Source organism: Manis javanica, chromosome 6, assembly GCF_040802235.1.
Source record: "Manis javanica isolate MJ-LG chromosome 6, MJ_LKY, whole genome shotgun sequence".
NCBI classification, from domain to species: Eukaryota; Metazoa; Chordata; class Mammalia; order Pholidota; family Manidae; genus Manis; species Manis javanica.
The window spans coordinates 75649397-75671174 of record NC_133161.1 but is presented as its reverse complement, the minus strand read 5'-3'; the positions used below and the strand labels follow the sequence as shown (position 1 = coordinate 75671174).

The 21778-nt window shown below is 38.5% G+C and overlaps 1 protein-coding gene across 6 annotated transcripts in view; it reads left to right on the top strand.

Annotated features, from left to right (window-relative positions):
- RUNDC3B (RUN domain containing 3B) overlaps positions 1 to 21778 on the top strand; it is a 180677-nt gene that overhangs the window by 102058 nt on the left and 56841 nt on the right. For all 6 annotated transcript variants that reach the window (XM_036990695.2, XM_036990696.2, XM_036990694.2 and 3 more), the window contains one exon: positions 13460 to 13628. In XM_036990695.2, coding sequence (XP_036846590.1) covers positions 13460 to 13628 — 169 coding nt within the window. The remainder of the gene's footprint in view (positions 1 to 13459; positions 13629 to 21778) is intronic.

Here is a 21778-nt window from a genome sequence, read left to right as displayed (position 1 = left end):
AATATGTGAAAAAAATGGTTTGCCAGCAATAGTAAGATATCATCAATTGAAAGCTGTGCCTTGATTTCAGATGTGTTAATATGTGAAAAAATATACAGCAGGAATTTATGAAACAGGGCTTTAAAATTTTGTTTCCATATATTTAAAGTATATCTTTTAAAAATAGCTCCTAACTGGAACTTTAAAAATCAGTTTAATAGATTTTTGTCTTTCAACTGAACTACTTGGGATATTTACTGATATACTTGGATCAATATCTACTGTTGTACTTTTTGCTATTTGTCCTATGTTTTTGCATCCTTTTTTCTACCCTTCCTGTCTTTTTTATTTTTTTTTCATTGATATTTCCTCTCCTCCCATTTTATTCCTCTACTAATTTACAAGGTACATACTATGCTTATCTTTTTTCACTGGCACTCTCTTAATTTTTTTTTTTTTTAGGAGAGCCAGGGAGATTTTTACTGAGAGATACAGTGAGAGGACAGACAGAGCTCCTGGCTCATGCCAGGAGTGGACAAGAGAGCCCCTCTGTTAATTTTAATATGCATATTAAAGTTGGTATCTTTACCACCTATCCAAATAAGCAAGGACCTGGTACTGTTTTCACTCTAGTCACTTGCATTCTTGACTTCTCCAGAATTTTAGGTCTGTCACTGATATGTTTAAAATTGTGCAAAGTCTAGCCATCATTGTTAGTATTCCATTCTCTCAATATTTGTTTAGGTTTTACCCATAAGTTTACTTTCTTCTTTTTTTCACTGTTGTCTTGGATCATTTCTTTTCTGCCTGAACTACAATCATTGGAAGTTCTTTCATTGAGAATTTATTAGTACATCTCTCAGGTTTTGGTTTTCAGAATATATGCTTATGCTGCCCTCTTTTGGGGAAGATAATTTTGCTGCATGTGCTATCCTAGTATAGCAGTTAGTTTTTCTTAGCATTTTGAAAAATCTTTAGTAAATATTGTAATTTCTTTATATCTGTCTTTCATTTTACTAATTCTTTCTTCAATTGTTTCTGCTTGTTAGTGTATACATTTAATTTTTAATATCAAATATAATTTTTTATAAGTTTTATTTGTCTGTTTTTCAAAGTTGGAACTTTATCATCAGCCATGCTTTCTTTTCTCCAATCCACCCAAAGCCACAGCTGTGACAGTCACATTTCCTTTGGTGTGTGTTTGTTTAATGGTTTATTTCCTAGATCACCAACTAAGAACATCTCCTTGGTTTGGCCTTTTTTTTTTTTTTTGAGAGGGCATCTCTCATATTTATTGATCAAATGGTTGTTAACAACAATAAAATTCAGTATAGGGGGGTCAATGCTCAATGTACAATCATTAATCCATCTCAAGCCTAATTCTCGTCAGTCTCCAATCTTCTGAAGCATAACGAACAAGTTCTTACATGGTGAACGAATTCTTACAGAGTGAATAAATTCTTACATGGTGAACAGTACAAGGGCAGTCATCACAGAAACTTTCGGTTTTGATCATGCAATATGACCTATAAACCATCAGGTCAAATATGAATATTCATTTGATTTTTGTACTTGATTTATATGTTGATCCCACATTTCTCCTATTATTATTATTATTTTTATTTTTAATAAAATGCTGAAGTGGTAGGTAGATGCAAGATAAAGGTAGAAAACATAGTTTAGTGCTGTAAGAAGGCAAATGTAGATGATCAGATGATCAGGTGTGTGCCTATGGACTAAGTATTAATCCAGGCTAGACAAGGGCAGCAAGACATCCACGGATGCAGAAGATTTCTCTCAAAGCAGGGGGTGTGAGGTTCTGAGCCTCACCTCTGTTGATCCCCAAATTCTCACCTGATGGCCCCCCCTGCGACTGTGCCTGTCTTAGGTTGTTCCTCCCTTGAGGAATCTTACCCGTCTCTGGCTAACCAGTCATCTTCCGGGGCCATACAGGGAAATGTAAAGTTGGTAAGTGAGAGAGAAGCCATATTGTTTGCAAAGGTTAGCTTTTTACTTCTTTGCAGATTTATGCCCTGTGGCTTCTATGCCCAGCACTTGTCTCGAGGTATCTTTACCACCTGGAGGAATTATGATACTCGGTAAATTCGATATGAGGCACGAATTCTATTTAAGGTTTGTAATTAGGAAGGAAGAAGAAAAGCTATAGATGTAGCATATGAAGGAAACTTGGGAGGATTGATTATTTCTTTGACATATCTTCTTGTATAGTACCTTAAGTATGTATAGGTTTTAAACTACTAACTAATTTGCACACACATATTAACATAATAGGAATACGGTGACATAAACAAAGCAAATCTATAATTACCAGCCATCTCCAGTGAAGCCAAGAAAACCATTTAGGCACCCTAGGCATTTGTGAAAATTTATCTATGATATGATGGATATTGTCCAACTGTACTTGAACCATCAGACAAATTAAAGCAGCCCATTTCTGGGATCTGTTCACATCCCATATGTTCTTTTAACCATAGATAGTCTATAGTCATGAGATTTTGGGGTGCTACAACTTGCACCCCTCCCAACTCCTGGTTGAGTTCCAACAGTACAGATCCAGTCAAATTCGTTGTCTCACTGTATGCACATGCCAGCCTAGACATCTCCCTCCTCATTCCTATGGCAAGTCCAGGAGACGGTGGGCTGGATGCAGCCACAACCGCAGCATCATCCGGATCCCTGTGGAGGCTTTTTGATGATCATCCCCCGGCACGAGTCCTCCAGAGAGTGCTGATGCCGGAAGCTCCTCCTCATATCGTATCTTAGTTCATTTTCTGGGTATCCAAGCTAGGCCTTGATCTTCTGCGTAGAAACAAACAGACCCTTTGCCCACACTTTGACATGCCCTCTATACCACTGTGCAGAACTCATTGGAGGTCAGCACACAGTAACTGCTTTTTTTTTTTTTTTTTTTTTTAATTAAGAGAAAGGAATATTATCAGAAAAGAGTACCTCCATAGCTGATCATCTGACACCCTTTAAGTGATCAACATTAAGGATATTTAAAGCATGCGTTGATCTTTGATTTACCAATAGTTTTATCCTGTTAAGGAGTAATCCCCCTTTTCTTTCTTTCTTTCTTTTTTTTTTAAATTTTTAATCTACACTTACCTGAAGAATACTATGTTTACTATGCTCTACCCTATATCAGGTCCCCCCTAACAACCACATTACGGTTACTGTCCATCAGCTTAGCAAAATGTGGTAGAGTCACTACTTGTCCTCTCTGTGTTGTGCAGCCCACCCTCCCCTTTCTCCCTCCCCCCATGCATGCTAATCTTAACACCCCCCTTCTTCTTCCCCCCCCTTATCCCTCCCTGCCCACCCATCCTCCCCAGTTCCTTTCCCTTTGGTACCTGTTAGTCCATTTTTGGGTTCTGTAATTCTGCTGCTGTTTTGTTCCTTCAGTTTTTCCTTTGTTCCTATACTCCTCAGATGAGTGAAATCATTTGGTATTTCTCTTTCTCCGCTTGGCTTATTTCACTGAGCATAATACTCTCCAGCTCCATCCATGTTGCTGCAAATGGTTGGATTTTTCCACTTCTTATGGCTGAGTAGTATTCCATTGTGTATATGTACCACATCTTCTTTATCCATTCATCTACAGATGGACATTTAGGTTGCTTCCAATTCTTGGCTATTGTAAATAGTGCTGCGATAAACATAGGAGTGCATCTGTCTTTCTCAAACTTGATTGCTGTGTTCTTAGGGTAAATTCCTAGGAGTGGAATTCCTGGGTCAAATGGTAGGTCTGTTTTGAGCATTTTGATGCACCTCCATACTGCTTTCCACAATGGTTGAACTAATTTACATTCCCACCAGCAGTGTAGGAGGGTTCCCCTTTCTCCACAGCCTCGCCAACATTTGTTGTTGTTTGTCTTTTGGATGGCAGCTATCCTTACTGGTGTGAGGTGATACCTCATTGTAGTTTTAATTTGCATTTCTCTGATAATTAGCGATGTGGAGCATCTTTTCATGTGTCTCTTGGCCATCTGTATTTCTTTTTTGGAGAACTGTCTGTTCAGTTCCTCTGCCCATTTTTTAATTGGGTTATTTGTTTTTTGTTTGTTGAGGCATGTGAGCTCTTTATATATTCTGGACGTCAAGCCTTTATCAGATCTGTCATTTTCAAATATATTCTCCCATACTGTAGGGTTCCTTTTTGTTCTATTGATGGTGTCTTTCGCTGTACAGAAGCTTTTCAGCTTAATGTAGTCCCACTTGCTCATTTTTGCTGTTGTTTTCCTTGCCCGGGGAGATATGTTCAAGAAGAGATCACTCATGTTTATATCTAAGAGGTTTTTGCCTATGTTTTTTTCCAAGAGTTTAATGGTTTCATGACTTACATTCAGGTCTTTGATCCATTTTGAGTTTACCTTTGTATATGGGGTCAGACAATGGTCCAGTTTCATTCTCCTACATGTAGCTGTCCAGTTTTGCCAGCACCATCTGTTGAAGAGACTGTCATTTTGCCATTGTATGTCCATGGCTCCTTTATCAAATATTAATTGACCATATATGTTTGGGTTAATTTCTGGGGTCTCTAATCTGTTCCACTGGTCTGTGGCTCTGTTCTTGTGCCAGTACCAAATTGTCTTGATTACTATGGCTTTGTAGTAGAGCTTGAAGTTGGGGAGTGAGATCCCCCCTACTTTATTCTTCTTTTTCAGGATTGCTTTGGCTATTCGGGGTCTTTGGTGTTTCCATATGAATTTTTGAATTATTTGTTCCAATTCATTGAAGAATGTTGCTGGTAATTTGAGAGGGATTGCATCAAATTTGTATATTGCTTTCGGCAGGATGGCCATTTTGACGATATTAATTCTTCCTAGCCATGAGCATGGGATGAGTTTCCATTTATTAGTGTCCCCTTTAATTTCTCTTAAGAGTGACTTGTAGTTTTCAGAGTATAAGTCTTTCACTTCCTTGGTTAGGTTTATTCCTAGGTATTTTATTCTTTTTGATGCAATGGTGAATGGAATTGTTTTCCTGATTTCTCTTTCTATTGATTCGTTGTTAGTGTATAGGAAAGCTACAGATTTCTGTGTGTTGATTTTGTATCCTGCAACTTTGCTGTATTCCGATATCAGTTCTAGTAGTTTTGGAGTGGAGTCTTTAGTGTTTTTTATGTACAGTATCATATCATCTGCAAATAGTGACAGTTTAACTTCTTCTTTACCAATCTGGATTCCTTGTATTTCTTTGTTTTGTCTGATTGCCGTGGCTAGGACCTCCAGTACTATGTTAAATAACAGTGGGGAGAGTGGGCATCCCTGTCTGGTTCCCGATCTCAGTGGAAATGCTTTCAGCTTCTCGCTGTTCAGTATAATGCTGGCTGTGGGTTTATCATATATGGCCTTTATTATGTTGAGGTACTTGCCCTCTATTCCCATTTTGCTGAGAGTTTTTATCATGAATGGATGTTGAATTTTGTCAAATGCTTTTTCAGCATCTATGGAGATGATCATGTGGTTTTTGTCTTTCTTTTTGTTGATGTGGTGGATGATGTTGATGGATTTTCGAATGTTGTACCATCCTTGCATCCCTGGGATGAACCCCACTTGGTCATGGTGTATGATCCTTTTGATATACTGTTGAATTCTGTTTGCTAATATTTTATTGAGTATTTTTGCATCTACATTCATCAGGGATATTGGTCTGTAATTTTCTTTTTTGGTGGGGTCTTTTCCTGGTTTTGGTATTAGGGTGATGTTGGCTTCATAGAATGAGTTTGGGAGTATTCCCTCTTCTTCTATTTTGTGGAACACTTTAAGGAGAATGGGTATTATGTCTTCTCTGTGTGTCTGATAAAATTCCGAGGTAAATCCGTCCGGCCCCGGGGTTTTGTTCTTGGGTAGTTTTTTGATTACTGTTTCAATTTCTTTGCTTGTAATTGGTTTGTTTAACTTTTGTGTTTCTTCCTTGGTCAGTCTTGGGAGGTTGTATTTTTCTAGGAAGTTGTCCATTTCTTCTAGGTTTTCCAGCTTGTTGGCATATAGGTTTTCATAGTAGTCTTTAATAATTCTTTGTATTTCTGTGGAGTCTGTCGTGATTTTTCCATTCTCATTTCTGATTATGTTGATTTGTGTTGACTCTCTTTTTCTCTTAATAAGTTTGGCTAGAGGCTTATCTATTTTGTTTATTTTCTCAAAGAACCAGCTCTTGGTTTCGTTGATTTTTGCTATTGTTTTATTCTTCTCAATTTTGTTTATTTCTTCTCTGATCTTTATTATGTCCCTCCTTCTGCTGACTTTAGGCCTCATTTGTTCTTCTTTTTCCAGTTTTAATAGTTGTGATGTTAGACTATTCATTTGGGATTGTTCTTCCTTCTTCAAGTGTGCCTGGATTGCTATATACTTTCCTCTTAAGACTGCTTTCGCTGCATCCCACAGAAGTTGGGGCTTAGTGTTGTTGTTGTCATTTGTTTCTATATATTCCTTGATCTCTATTTTGATTTGTTCATTGAACCATTGATTATTTAGTAGCATGTTGTTAAGCCTCCATGTGTTTGTGAGCCTTTTTGTTTTCTTTGTAGAATTTATTTCTACTTTCATACCTTTGTGGTCTGAAAAATTGGTTGGTAGAATTTCAATATTGTGGAATTTACTGAGGCTCTTTTTGTGAGCTAGTATGTGGTCTATTCTGGAGAATGTTCCATGTGCACTTGAGAAGAATGTATATCCTGTTGCTTTTGGATGTAAAGTTCTATAGATGTCTATTAGGTCCATCTGTTCTAGTGTGTTGTTCAGTGCCTGTGTGTCTTTACTTATTTTCTGCCCGGTGGATCTATCCTTTGGGGTGAGTGGTGTGTTGAAGTCTCCTACAATGAATGTATTGCAGTCTATTTCCCTCTTTAGTTCTGTTAGTATTTGCTTCACATATGCTGGTGCTCCTGTATTGGGTGCATATATATTTAGAATGGTTATATCCTCTTGTTGGACTAAGCCCTTTATCATTATGTAGTGGCCTTCTTTATCTCTTGTTACTTTCTTTGTTTTGAAGTCTATTTTGTCTGATATTAGTACTGCAACCCCTGCTTTCTTCTCACTGTTGTTTGCCTGAAATATGTTTTTCCATCCCTTGACTTTTAGTCTATGCTTATCTTTGGGTTTAAGGTGAGTTTCTTGTAAGCAGCATATAGATGGGTCTTGCTTTTTTATCCATTCTATTACTCTATGTCTTTTGATTGGTGCATTAAGTCCATTTACATTTAGGGTGACTATTGAAAGATATGTACTTATTGCCATTGCAGGCTTTAGATTCGTGGTTACCAAAGGTTCAAGGTTAGCTTCTTTAGTATCTTACTGCCTAACTTAGCTCGCTTATTGAGCTGTTATATACACTGTCTGGAGAGTCTTTTCTTCTCTCCCTTCTTATTCCTCCTCCTCCATTCTTCATATGTTGTGTGTTTTGTTCTGTGCTCTTTTTAGGGGTGCTCCCATCTAGAGCAGTCCCTGTAGGATGCCCTGTAGAGGTGGTTTGTGGGAAGCAAATTCCCTCAGCTTTTGCTTGTCTGGGAATTGTTTGATCCCACCATCATATTTAAATGATAGTCGTGCTGGATACAGTATCCTTGGTTCAAGGCCCTTCTGTTTCATTGCATTAAGTATATCATGCCATTCTCTTCTGGCCTGTAGGGTTTCTGTTGAGAAGTCTGATGTTAGCCTGATTGGTTTTCCTTTATAGGTGACCTTTTTCTCTCTAGCTGCCTTTAAAACTCTTTCCTTGTCCTTGATCCTTGCCATTTTAATTATTATGTGTCTTGGTGTTGTCCTCCTTGGATCCTTTCTGTTGGGGGTTCTGTATAATTCCATGGTCTGTTCGATTATTTCCTCCCCCAGTTTGGGGAAGTTTTCAGCAATTATTTCTTCAAAGACACTTTCTATCCCTTTTCCTCTTTCTTCCTATTCTGGTATCCCTATAATACGAATGTTTTTCCTTTTGTATTGGTCACATATTTCTCTTAGTGTTGTTTCATTCCTGGAGATCCTTTTATCTCTCTCTATGTCAGCTTCTATACGTTCCTGTTCTCTGGCTTCTATTCCTTCAATGGCCTCTTGCATCTTATCCATTCTGCTTATAAATCCTTCCAGGGATTGTTTCACTTCTGTGATCTCTTTCCTGACATCTGTGATCTCCTTCCGGACTTCATCCCACTGCTCTTGCATTTTTCTCTGCATCTCATCCCATTGCTCTTGCATTTTTTTCTGCATCTCTGTCAGCATGTTCATGATTTTTATTTTGAATTCTTTTTCAGGAAGACTAGTTAGGTCTGTCTCCTTCTCAGGTGTTGTCTCTGTGATCTTTGTCTGCCTGTAGTTTTGCCTTTTCATGGTGATAGAGATAGTTTGCAGAGCTGGTACAAGTGACCGCTGGAAGAGCTTCCCTTCTTGTTGGTTTGTAGCCTTTTCCTGGGAGAATAGCGACCTCTAGTGGCTTGTGCTGGGCAGCTGTGCGCAGACAGGGCTTCTGCTTCCTGCCCAGTTGCTTTGGGGTTTATCTCCGCTGTTGCTGTGGGCTTGGCCTGGCTGGGGCTGTTCCTCCAAAATGGTGGAGCCCCGTTGGAGGGGGAGCAGCCAGGAGACTATTTATCTCCGTGAGGGGCCTCTGTGCTCCCTGCTGCCCAGGGGGTTAGAGTGCCCAGAGATCCCCAGATTCCCTGCTTCTGGTCTAAGTGACCTCTCCTGCCCCTTTAAGATTTCCAAAAAGCACTCTCCAAACCAAAACAACAGCAGCAACAATGAGAGAGGGAACAGAAACAAAGAGAAAAAAAAAGGAAAAAAAAGGAAAAAACAAGCGATTTTTTTTTTTTTTTTTTTGTCCTCAGGTGCCGGTCCCAGGCACCCGCTCACTGGTCCTGCTGCCCTGTCTCCCTAGCACCAGGGTCCCTGTCCTTTCAAGGCTTCCAAAAAGCACCCACCCACCGGTCCCGCAGGGAAGGAACGCTCAATATTCTTTGTCCTCAGGCACTGGTCCCACGCACCCGCTCACCAGTCCCGCCGCCCTGCCTCCCTAGCACCGGGTTCCCTGTCCCTTCAAGGCTTCCAAAAAGCACTCGGCAAAAAGAGAGAAAAAAAAGGGGAAAAACGCGCGATTTCTTCCGTCCTCAGGTGCTGGTCTCAGGCACCCACCCACCGGTCCCACAGGGAAAAATGCGGGATATTTTTAGTCCTCAGGTGCCGGTCCCAGGCACCCGCTCACCAGTCCCGCCGCCCTGCCTCCCTAGCACCGGGGTCCCTGTCCCTTTTAGGCTTCCAAAAAGCACTCGCAGAAAAGAGAAAAAAAAAAGGGGAAAAACGCGCGATTTCCTCTGTCCTCAAGTGCCGGTCTCAGGCACCCGCCCACCGGTCCCGCAGGGAAAAATGGGGGATATTTTTTGTCCTCAGGCACCGGTCCCAGCCACCTGCTCACCAGTCCCGCCACCGTGCCTCCCTAGCACTGGGGTCCCCGTCCCTTCAAGGCTTCCAAAAAGCGCTCGCCAAAAAGAGAAAAAAAAAGGGGAAAAACGCGCGACCTCCTCCGTCCTCAGGCACCGGTCTCAGGCACCCGCCCCCAGGTCTCGCAGGGAGAAACGCGGGATATTCTTTGTCCTCCGGCGCTGTTCCCAGGCACCTCCTCACCGGTCCCGCCACCCTGCCTCCCCAGCAACGGGGGCCCGTCCCTCTAAGGCTTCCAAAAAGCGCTCGCCAAAAAAAAAAAAAAAAAAAAAAAAAAACCGCTCCGGTTTCTCTCCACCCGCCGGGAGCCGGGGGGAGGGGCGCTCGGGTCCCGCCGGGCTGGGGCTTGTATCTTACCCCCTTCACAAGGCGCTGGGTTCTTGCAGGTGTGGATGTGGTCTGGATGTTGTCCTGTGTCCTGTGGTCTCTATTTTAGGAAGATTTTTCTTTGTTATATTTTCATAGCTCTATGTGTTTTTGGGAGGAGATTTCCACTGCTCTACTCACGCCGCCATCTTGGCTCCCTCGGTTTGGCCTTTTTTAATGTGGAGGTCTCTGATTGAAATTTGCAACATTCTGAGACCACAGACTCAGGAGCCCATCAGATAAAAATAGAGATACAGAAGATGAAATATATAATATATTCTTTGATCTTTATATTTTTGACAAGTATATTTACATTAACCTATGAAATTGTAATTTCTGAATTGGATTTATTTTGCTTCATGTTTTTGGATGTGTTTTCCATCTCTTTAATTTTAATTGTTCTGTATTCATGTGTATCTTCTAGACAACTTTATTGTTGGCCCTTGTCTTAATCAAACCTGAAAATTTGATTTTCATTGTTGAATTTAACCTATTTATGATTTTTGTAGTTCATTTTATATTAGAGATTATTTGGCCATCCTATTTTTTATTTTGAATTTACTGTATTTTCTTATTTTGTACCTCCCTTTGATAGATCAGAGGTTTTTAAAATACTTTGAAGGTGATAATAGTCTATGTTTATGCTCTTTTTTTAATGTTATTGTCATTGCTCATATTTTAAATTCACTTTTTACTTTTTAAGTGCACTAACACCTAATCTTTCTTCTAAACTAGACATCCATTTTATCACATTTTCCTTTCCACTTAGTTTCTTCCCCTTTTTTCCACCTGTTCCGTCTTCCTCTGCCATACTGATGTCTGAGGAATTTTTTTAAATTAATTTATTAATTTTGTTGTCATTAATCTACAATTACATGAAGAATATTATGTTTACTAGGGTCCCCCCTTCACCAAATCCCCCCCCCCACAAACCCCATTACAGTCACTGTCCATCAGCGTAGTAAGATGCTGTAGAATCACTACTTGTCTTCTCTGTGTTGCACAGCCCTCCCCGTGCCCCCCACCCCACATTATACATGCTAATCGTAATGCCCCCTTTCTTTTTCCCCACCCTTATCCCTCCCTTCCCACCGTCCTCCCCAGTTCCTTTCCCTTTGGTAACTGTTAGTCCATTCTTAGGTTCTATGGTTCTGCTGCTGTTTTGTTCCTTCAGTCTTTCTTTGTTCCTATAGTCTTTGGGTTTGAGGTGAGTCTCTTGTAAGCAGCATAGAGATGAGTCTTGCTTTTTTATCCATTCTATTATTCTGTGTCTTTTGATTGGTGCATTCAGTCCATTTATATTTAGGGTGATTATTGAAAGCTATGTACTTATTGCCATTACAGGCTTTAGATTCATGGTTGCCAAAGGTTCAAGGTTAGCTTCTTTAGTATCTTACTGTCTAACTTAACTCACTTATTGAGCTATGTTAGACACTGTCTGGTCATTCTTTATTTTTCTCCCTTCTTATTCCTCCTCCTCCATTCTTTATATGTTGGTTGTTTTATTCTGTGCTCTTTTGTGCTTCCTTTAACTAGTTTTGTGGGTAGTTGATTTTATTTTTTGCCTTTAGTTAGTATTTGGTTGGTTGGTCTGCTTTCTTTGCTGTGATTTTATTTTCTCTGGTGACATCTATTTAGTTTTGGAAGTGCTCCCATCTACAGCAGTCCCTCTAAAATACCCTGTAGAGATGGTTTGTGGGAGGCAAATTCTCTCAACTTTTGCTTGTCTGGGAATTGTTTAATCCCTCCTTCATATTTAAATGATAGTTATGCTGGATACAGTATTCTTGGTTCAAGGCCCTTCTGTTTCATTGCATTAAATATATCATGCCATTCTCTTCTGGCCTGTAAGGTTTCTGTTGAGAAGTCTGATGATAGCCTGATGGGTTTTCCTTTGTAGGTGACCTTTGTCCTCTCTCTAGCTGCCTTTAAAACTCTGTCCTTGTCCTTGATCTCTGCCATTTTGATTATTATGTGTCTTGGTGTTGTCCTCCTTGGATCCTTTCTGTTGGGAGTTCTGTACACTTCCATGGTCTGATCGATTATTTCCTCCCCCAGTTTGGGGAAGTTTTCAACAATTATTTCTTCAAATACTCTTTCTATTCTTTTTCTCTCTCTTCTTCTTCTGGTACCCCTATAATGCAGATATTGTTCCTTTGGATTGGTCACACAGTTCTCTTAATATTGTTTCATTCCTGGAGATCCTTTTATCTCTCTCTGCATCACCTTCTATGCGTTTCTGTTCTCTGGTTTCTATTCCATCAATGGCCTCTTGCATCTTATCCATTCTGTTTATAAATCCTTCCAGAGATAGTTTCATTTATGTAATCTCCCTCCGGACATCTGTAATGTCCTTTCAGACTTTATCCCTTAGCTCTTGCATATTTCTCTGCAGCTCCATCAGCATGGTTATGAGCTTTATTTTTAATTCTTTTTCAGGAAGACTGGTTAGGTCTATCTCCTTCTCAGGGTTTGCCTCTGTGATCTTGGTCTGTATCAATTTCTTCTGCCTTTTCATGGTGATAGATATATTTGTGGGGAGCTGGTGCGTGTGTTGGGTAAGAGAAAGTCCCTTCTTGCCAGTTTATAGCCTTCCTCTCCTGGGAGAAAAACGGCCTCTAGCAGCTTGTGCTGGGTAGCTGCGTGCAGACGGGGCTTCTGATCTTGCTCGGCCACTATGGAGTTTATTTAGCTCTGCAGTTGCTGTGGGCGTGGCCAGCCTCAGGCTGCTGCTCCAATATGGCAGAGACGCTTCCAAGGGGGAACAGGCGGGAGGCTGTTTATCGCAGTGAGGGGCCTCCGAGCTGCGCTGCGGGGGTTCTGTCCTGGGTGCGCCAGCTGTGGGGACCCGCTCACAGGTCTTACTGTCCTGTTTCCCTAGTATCCAGGACCCCACACATGCACTGCGTCTGCGCTCCGGGGAGGATGGCTGGGGCTGGGTGTTCAGCAGTCCTGGGCTCCCTTTCCTCCCTCCTCTCCTCCCGCTGGGAGCTGGGGTGAGGGGCACTCGGGTCCCACCAGGCCGCGGCTTGTATCTTATCCCCTTCATGAGGAGCTGGGTTCTCGTGGGTGTGGATGTAGTTGATGTCTGAGGAATTTTAGATACGGATTATAATGGATGTTCTCTCTACACCTCTGCCACTCCTTCCCACAAAAGAAACTGCTTAGGGGTGACTAGGTTTTTTTGACCTCTTGTTATCTTCTCTTTGCCAAAGCTAAGCTGACCTTGAACACTACCCTGATGTGTACTCCACTGCCTGCCTTGAGTGGAGATTGGACAGGAAGTAATCTGCCTGGGGCAATGAAAATAATCTTGTATAAAGCTCTTCTCAGTGCATCTGGAGCTTCTAGATCTCTTCTGAGAAAGTCTTTTCTCCTCAAGGCATTTTCAGTTTTTATGTTAATTCCTTAGATCTGTAAACCTCACTTGCATCTCTTTGGTATTTCTAGATTTGAGTTTATGAGATGCAGTCATGCAAGCTTCTCTTTTTTTTTTTCAGCACTCAAGTCTTTATAATATCATTAATATAATTGTATTTTTAATGCTAAATATTTTGGAGTTTGGTAAACAGTACCTTGCAAATACAGAAATATTTCTTAAAAATCATAGTGGAATGTGTTATTAACTTTATTTCTTTTTTTAACTCTGATCTTCCCAGTTCTGATAGCATCAGCAGTGATGAGGAAGAGCTGAGGACTCTGGGAAGCAGTGATAGTGAGAGCAGCACTCCAGAGAATGTCAGGCCTCCTTTCATCATGGATGACAATACTTGGTTCAACAAGTTTAAGAGAGTTAAACAGAAGTATCAACTAACCCTGGAACAGAAGGTATCAGTTGCTAAAAGTCATTTAATTTGGTTCTACTTATTGTGTTTTGCCTGTCAGTGCCAAAAGATGTTTTTAGTTGAATGTAAGTATCTACCCATTACTACTTCCTTTCTGTTCTTGAATTGTCCTTCTCCTAATTTTAAATGCAAAGTTTCTAGATGTTGTGTTCATTTTCTAATTTTATGTTTTAATATAAAAATAAGTGATTTAATCTTCTGTAAGCAGTTTCATTGACATTTTAGTTTCTATGATTAATTTTACAAAAGATCATTTGGTTTGTGAAAATTCAATCATTCTTTTTCACTGTATTACTTATTTTACCTTCTTTTTAAATTATTATTCTTAGGTGATATGTAGGAAAATTCAATGGAATTAGCAGTACAAATACTAAAATAAACAGTACTATGAAGAAAATAGTTACAAAATGTATTTACAAATATGAATAGATTTCCTATATACAAACAGCTTTGGTTACAAAATACAGAGATCTCATTATAAAAGGCACAAAATGTAATGTATATGAAAAAATCGTTAATCAAAATAGCGGCAGCATTTTTCAATAAACTGGGACAAATAGTTCTAAAATTCATATGGGACCGCAAAAGACCCTGAATAGCCAAAGCAATCCTGAGAAGGAAAAATAAAGCAGGGGGAATCTCACTTCCCAACTTCAAGCTCTACTACAAAGCCACAATAATCAAGACAATTTGGTACTGGCACAAGAACAGACCCATAGACCAGAGGAACAGAATAGAGAGCCCAGATATAAACCCAAGCTTATGTAGTCAATTAATATATGATAAAGGAGCCATGGATATAAAATGAGGAAATGACAGCGTCTTCAACAACTGGTGTTGGCAAACAGGACAGCTACATGTAAGAGAATGAAACTGGATCATTGTCTAACCCCATACACAAAAGTAAACTTGAAATGGATCAACGACCTGAATGTAAGCCATGAAACCATAAAACTCTTAGAAGAAAACATAGGCAAAACTCTCTTGAATATAATCATGAACAACTTCTTCATGAACATATCTCTACGGGCAAGGGAAACAAAAATGAACAAGTGGGACTATATCAAACTAAAAACCTTCTGTACAGCAAAGGACACTATCAGTAGAACAAAAAGGCATCCTACAGTATGGAGAATATAGTCATATCCGACAAGGGTAACATCCAAAATATATAAAGAACTCACACACCTCAACACCCAAAAAGCAAAAACCTGATTAAAAAATGGGCAGAGAATCTGAAAAGACACTTCTCCAAAGAAGAAATTCAGATGGACAACAGGCACATGAAAAATGCTGACCATCACTAATCATTAGAAAAATGCAAATTAAAACCAAATGAGGTATCACCTCACACCAGTCAGGATGGCCACCATCCAAAAGACAAACAACAACAAATGTTGGCGAGGTTGCAGAGAAAGGGGAACCCTCCTACACTGCTGGTGAGAATGTAAATTAGTTCAACCATTGTGGAAAGCAATATGGAGGTTCCTCAAAAAACTCAAAATAGAAATACCATTTGACCCAGAAATTCCACTGCTAGGAATTTACCCTAAGAATGCAGGAGCCCAGTTTGAAAAAGACAGATGCACCCCTATGTTTATCACAGCACTATTTACAATAGCCAAGAGATGGAAGCAACCTAAGTGTCCATCAGTAGATGAATGGATAAAGAAGAAGTGGTACATATACACAATGGAATATTATTCAGCCATAAGAAGAAAACAAATCCTACCATCTGCAACAACATGGATGGAGCTAGAGGGTATTATGCTCAGTGAAATAAGCCAGGCAGAGAAAGACAAGTATCAAATGATTTCACTCATCTGTGGAGTTTAAGAACAAAGGAAAAACTGAAGGAACAAAACAGCAGCAGACTCACAGATCCCTACAATGGACTAACAGTTACCAAAGGGAAAGGGACTGGGGAGGATGGGTGTGGAGGGAGGGATAAGGGGAAAAAGGGGCATTACGATTAGCACACATAGTGTGGCGGGGGGCATGGGGAAGGCAGTATAGCACAGAGAAGACAAGTAGTGATTCTATAGCATCTTACTACTCTGATGGACAATGACTGTAATGGGGTATGTGGTGGGGACTTGATAATGCAGGAAACCTGGTAACCACAAAGTTGCTCATTTAATTGTATAATTAATGATACTGAAATAAAAAAACCAAGGTTACAGGTGGGACCTCAGTGTTAATGTTTTATGTTGTTATATAAAAAAATTTTTTCTATAAAGCATAACTTTATACTGTATGAAAATAATATGAATATACTATTGTGGAAATTTCCAGAAAAACAAAAAAAAAACAAAAAAAAACAAAAAAACTTTAATATTCTTTTAAAGATTACTACAAGTAAGAAGTCATACTAAAATAATCTGAAAGCCTTTATATTACAGAAATCTGAAACTGCTGAGTAGAATACACTAAAAGAGTTTTTCATGAAGATCTGATATTTTGAGGAATAGGAACTCACTAAGGACCAGACACCTAAAGGGACCTGAAATCAAGAATAATAAGTTAATTAAAGCCATTACAGGCCCTAGTGAGGGACAGTTCTCTTAACCCAGGTACTTATGTTTTAATACCACCAGGGGAACAGTAAATCTAGGCCCCCTATCATTCAAGATGGAATTATCTAGAAGGAGAAGGGAGATGCAAAATGGCAGATAAATATATAAACCTTGACTACAGGGAACAACAATGTTCATGACCAAAGCAGGGTGGCAGGGGTTGACTGGAATATGTTTAATAAGTAGCTTTCACAGAAAAAAATAGAGCCTTGATTTTGTAGCATTTGCTGATTTCTCTGGATTACATATTTCCAAAATGAACTCCAATATTCAGTCAAATACTGGGTAAATATTCCAGTATTCAGTTGTGAGTACAGAATTGGGAAGAGATGCACAGTAACACACCATTATATTCTGTTTCTACCAGACAGACACAATAGATGTAAATGATTTCAGGAACACAGACCGTACATAGGAAGTAATGAGTTTTAAGTAGGTATTGCCTTGAATTTTTACTTAATTTTCTTGATAATTTACTTAAGTTTAGATTATTTAATTTTTAGTAATTTTCAACAACTGAATTATGAAATTTCTGAAATTTAGCAATCAGCTCTTGGGAGTCATATAAGCCAGCTGCAGCCCACCCTGGAGCTCAAAGTGGAATTAAAATACTCAATATCAGGAAGGATGAGTGAGGATGATTGAAGTCAAAGGCTTTTGAGGTCTTTGTATTACAGTGAAGGAATGTAGACACGTTTTTTAAATTTGTATGCCTGAATTCAAAGTTGCAATTAAAAGTGGAATATTTAACTTCCAAATTAATACTCAAAGAAATAAGGAAAACAATTAATACAATAGAAAGGGGGAAAATGAGGAAAAATAAGGATCATATAAAGAGAACACAAAATAAGGTGGTAGAAATAAATCTCAACATAACCAAAAGAGTCATCACTGTAAAAGTAAATGGCATAAACCCGTCAGTTAAGAGAAACTCTTAAATCTGTTTGTTTAATTGTAAATTTTAGTTACATACTGTCTATGAGAGACATACATAAGATGCCAAATGACACAAAAAAGTTAAAACTAAAGAGGATAAACATAGTAGGAAAATACTAACCAAAAGAAGTTGGTATTAGTATCATTCAACATATACATTAAGGCAAAAGCATCATTAAAACTAAAGACACTACCTTTTTAAAAAAGGAACAATTCACCAGGAATGTATAATAGTGCTGAACTTACATGCATGCATCTAACAATGTAGGCATGAGAAATATGAAGTGGAAATTAATACAGTATTCAAGAGAAATTGATAAATACTAGGAAGTTTTAATATCTTTTAAAATAATTTTTTAGATTGAGTAGACAAAATATTAGTAGGGATGAGGATGCATGAAATAGGTGAAGGGGAGAAAGTGGATACAATTCCAATTACAAAATAAATTAGTCAAGGGGATGAAAGTACAGCATAGAGAATATAATCAACAAAATTTTTGTAATATCTATGTATAGTGATAGATGGTAATTACACCTATCATGGTGAGCATTTTGTAATGTATATAATTGTTGAGTCATTATGTTGTACACCAGAAACCAATATAATATGGTTTCTGTAAACATTTCAATTTTTAAAAATTAATAAGGATATAGTGAACTTAAACAACACAGTAGTAACCTTGAGCTAAAACATGTTAAATACTAATAGACTACACATTGTTTTCAAGGACACATAGGAGAGCTATCTAGTTTTTATGATGCATGCTAGGTCACAAATCAAATGCCAATAAATACCAAAAAATTGACATAGTAGTGTGATCACAATGTAATAAAGTTAGATTCAATACACTACCCATTCACAACTCAGGGAGATTTTTTTCATTTTTTTTAATTGAGGTATCATTGATATGCAGTCTTACGAAGTTTTCACATGAAAAATATTGTGGTTACTACATTCAGCATATAACCAAGTCCCCCACATATCCTGTTGAAGTCACTGTCCATCAGTGTAGTAAGATCCCACAGAGTCACTACTTGTCTTCTCTGTGCTACCTTGTCTTCCAGTGACCCCACCACACTATGTGTACTAAACATAATACTCCTCAATCCCCTTCTCCCTCCCACCAGACCAACCCTCACCCAGCCCTCCCCTTTGGTAACCGCTAGTCCCTTCTTGGAGTCTGTGAGTCTGCTGCTGTTTTGTATCTTCAGTTTTGCTTCGTTGTTATACTCCACAAATGAGGGAAATCATTTGATACTTGTCTTTCTCTGCCTGGCTGATTTCACTGAGCATAATACCCTCTAGCTCCATCCATTTTGTTGCAAATGGTAGGATTTGTTTTCTTCTTGTAGCTGAATAGTATTCCATTTTGTATGTGTATGACCACTTTATCCATTCCTTTACTGATGGACATGTAGGTTGCTTCCATATCTTGGCTACTGTAAATAGTGCTGCAGCAATCATAAGGGTACATATGTCTTTTTAAATCTGGAAACTTGTTTTCTTTGGGTAAATTTCTAGGAGTGGAATTCCTGGGTCAAATGGTATTTCTATTTTTAGTTTTCTGAGGAACCTCCATATTGCTTTCAATAATGGTTGAAGTAATTTACAATCCCACCATAAGTGTAGGAGGGTTTCCCTTTCTCTACATCCTCGCCAGCATTTGTTGTTCTTAGTCTTTTTGATGTTGACTATCTTAACTAGTGTGTGGTGATATCTCATTGTAGCTTTAATTTGCATTTCCCTGGTAATTAGTGATGTCAAGCATCTTTTAATGTTCCTGTTGGCCATCTGAATTTCTTCTTTGGAGAATTGTCTGTTCCTATCCTCTGCCCATATTTTAAACAGGTTATTTACTTTTTGGTTGTTGAAGCATGTGAGTTCTTTATATATTTTAGGTTTTAACCCCTTGTTGGATATGCCATTTACAAATATATTCTCTATACTATAGGAAGCCTTTTTTGTTCTACTGATGGTGTCCTTTCCTGTACAAAAGCTTTTTAGTGTGATGTAGTCCCATTTGTTCATTTTTGCTTTTGTATCCCTTGCCTGAGGAGATGCATTCAGGAAAAAGTTGCTCATGTTTATATTCAAGAGATTTCTCTTGCCTATCTGTGCTTCTAAGAGTTTTATGGTTTCATGACTACATTCAGGTCTTGGATCCATTTCGAGTTTACTTTTGTGTGTGGAATTCTATGATAATCAAGTTTCACTCTCTTACATGTAGCTGTCCAGTTTTGCCAACACCAGTTGTTGAAGAGGCTGTCATTTCCCCATTGTATATACATGGTTCTTTTATGATATATTAACTGACCATATATGCTTGGGTTTATATCTGGGCACTCTAGTCTGTTCCATTGGTCTATGGGTCTTTTCTTGTGCCAGTACCAAATTGTCTTGATTACAGTGGCTTTGTAGTAGAGCTTGAAGTCTGGGAGCATAATCCCTCCAGCTTTATTCTTCCTTCTCAGGATTGCTTTGGCTATTTGGGGTCTTTGCGGTTCCATATGAATTTTACAACTATTTGTTCTAGTTCATTGAAGAATGCTGTTGGCATTTTGATAGGGATTGTACTGAATCTACATTGCTTTATGCAGGATGGCCATTTTGACAATATTAATTCTTCCTGTCCATGAGCACGGGATATATTTCCACTCATTGCATCTTCTTTAATTTCTCTCATGAGTGTCTTATAGTTTTCAGCATATAGCTCTTTCACTTCCTTGGTTAGGTTTATTCCTAGATATTTTATTCTTTTTGATGCAGTTGTGAATGAAATTGTTTTCCTGATTTCTCTTTCTGCTAGTTCACCATTAGTATAGAAATGCAACAGATTTCTGTGTATTAGTTTTGTATCCTGCAACTTTGCTGAATTCAGTTATTCTAGAAGTTTTGGGGTGGATTCTTTAGAGTTTTATATGAACAATATCATGTCACCTGCAAACAGAGACAGTTTAACTTCTTCCTTACCTACCATATGGATACCTTTTTTCTTTGTGTTTTCTAATTGCCATGGCTATGACCTCCAGAACTATGTTGAATAAAAGTGGGGAGATGGGGCATCCTTGTCTTGTTCCCGATTTTAAAGGAAAAGCTTTCAGCTTCTTGCTGTTCAGTATGGTGTTATCTGTGGGTTAGTCATTTATGGCCTTTGTTCTTTTGAGCTACTTGCCCTCAATACCCATTTTGTTGAGAGTTTTTATTATGAATGAATGTTGAATTTTATCAGGTGTTTTTCAGCATCTATGGAGATGATCATGTGGTTTTTGGCCTTCTTTTTGTTGATGTGGTGGATGATGTTGATGGATTTTCAAATGTTGTACCATCCTTGCATCCCTGGAATAAATCCTACTTGATCATGATGGATGATGTTTTTGATGTATTTTTTAATTCAGTTTGCTAATATTTCTTTGAGTATTTTTGCATCTATGTTCATCAGGGATATTGGTCTGTAACTTTCTTTTTTTGTGGTGTCTTTGCCTGGTTTTGGTATTAGAGTGATGCTGGCCTCATAGAATGAGTTTGGAAGTATTCCCTCCTCTTGTACTTTTTGGAACACTTTAACAAGGATGGGTATTAAGTCTTCACTAGATGTTTGACAATATTCAGCAGTAAAGCCATCCGGTCCATGGGTTTTGTTCTCAGGTACTTTTTGAATACCAATTCAATTTTGTTGCTGGTAGTTGGTCTGTTCAGATTTTCTGTTTCTTCCTAGATTAGCCTTGGAAGGTTGTATTTTTCTAGAAAGTTGTCTATTTTTTCTAGGTTATCCAGTTTGTTAGCATATAATTTTTCATAGTATTCCCTAATAATTTTTTGTATTTCTGTGATGTCCGTACTGATTTTTCCATTCTCATTTCTGATTCTATTTATGTGTGAGGACTCTCTTTTTTTCTTGGTAAGTCTGGGTAGGGGGTTTATCTGTTTTGTTTATTTTCTCATAGAACCAGCTCCTGCTTTCATTGATTCTTTCTATTGTTTTGTTCTCCTCAATTTTATTTATTTCTTCTCTAATCTTTATTATGTCCCTCCTTCTACTGACTTTGGGCCTCAGTTGTTCTAATTTTTCTAGTTTCTTTAATTGTGAGTTTAGACCGTTCTTATGGGATTGTTCTTTCCTGAGGTAGGCCTGTATTGCAATATACTTCCCTCTTAGCATGGCCTTTGCTGCGTCTCACAGATTTTATGGTTTTGAGTTATTGTTGTCATTTGTCTCCATATATTACTTGATCTCCGTTTATTTGGTCATTGATCTATTGGTTATTTACTAGGATGTTGTTTAGCCTCCGTGTGTTTGTGAGCTTTTTTGTTTTCTTTGTATAATTTATAGTTTAATATCTTTGTGGTCTGAGAAGCTGATTGGTACAATTTCAGTCATTTTGAATTTACTTGTGGGTCTTTTTGTGGCCTAGTATATGATCTGTTCTTGAAAATGTTCCATGTGCACTTGAAAAGAATGTGTATCCTGCTGCTTTTGGGTGGGATGTTCTGTAGATGTCTTTCAGGTCCATCTGTTCTAATATGTTGTTCAATGCCTCTGTCTCCTTACTTATTTTCTGCCTGGTTGATCTTTCTGTTGGAGTTAGCAGTGTGCTTAAGTCTCCTAAAATAAATGCATTG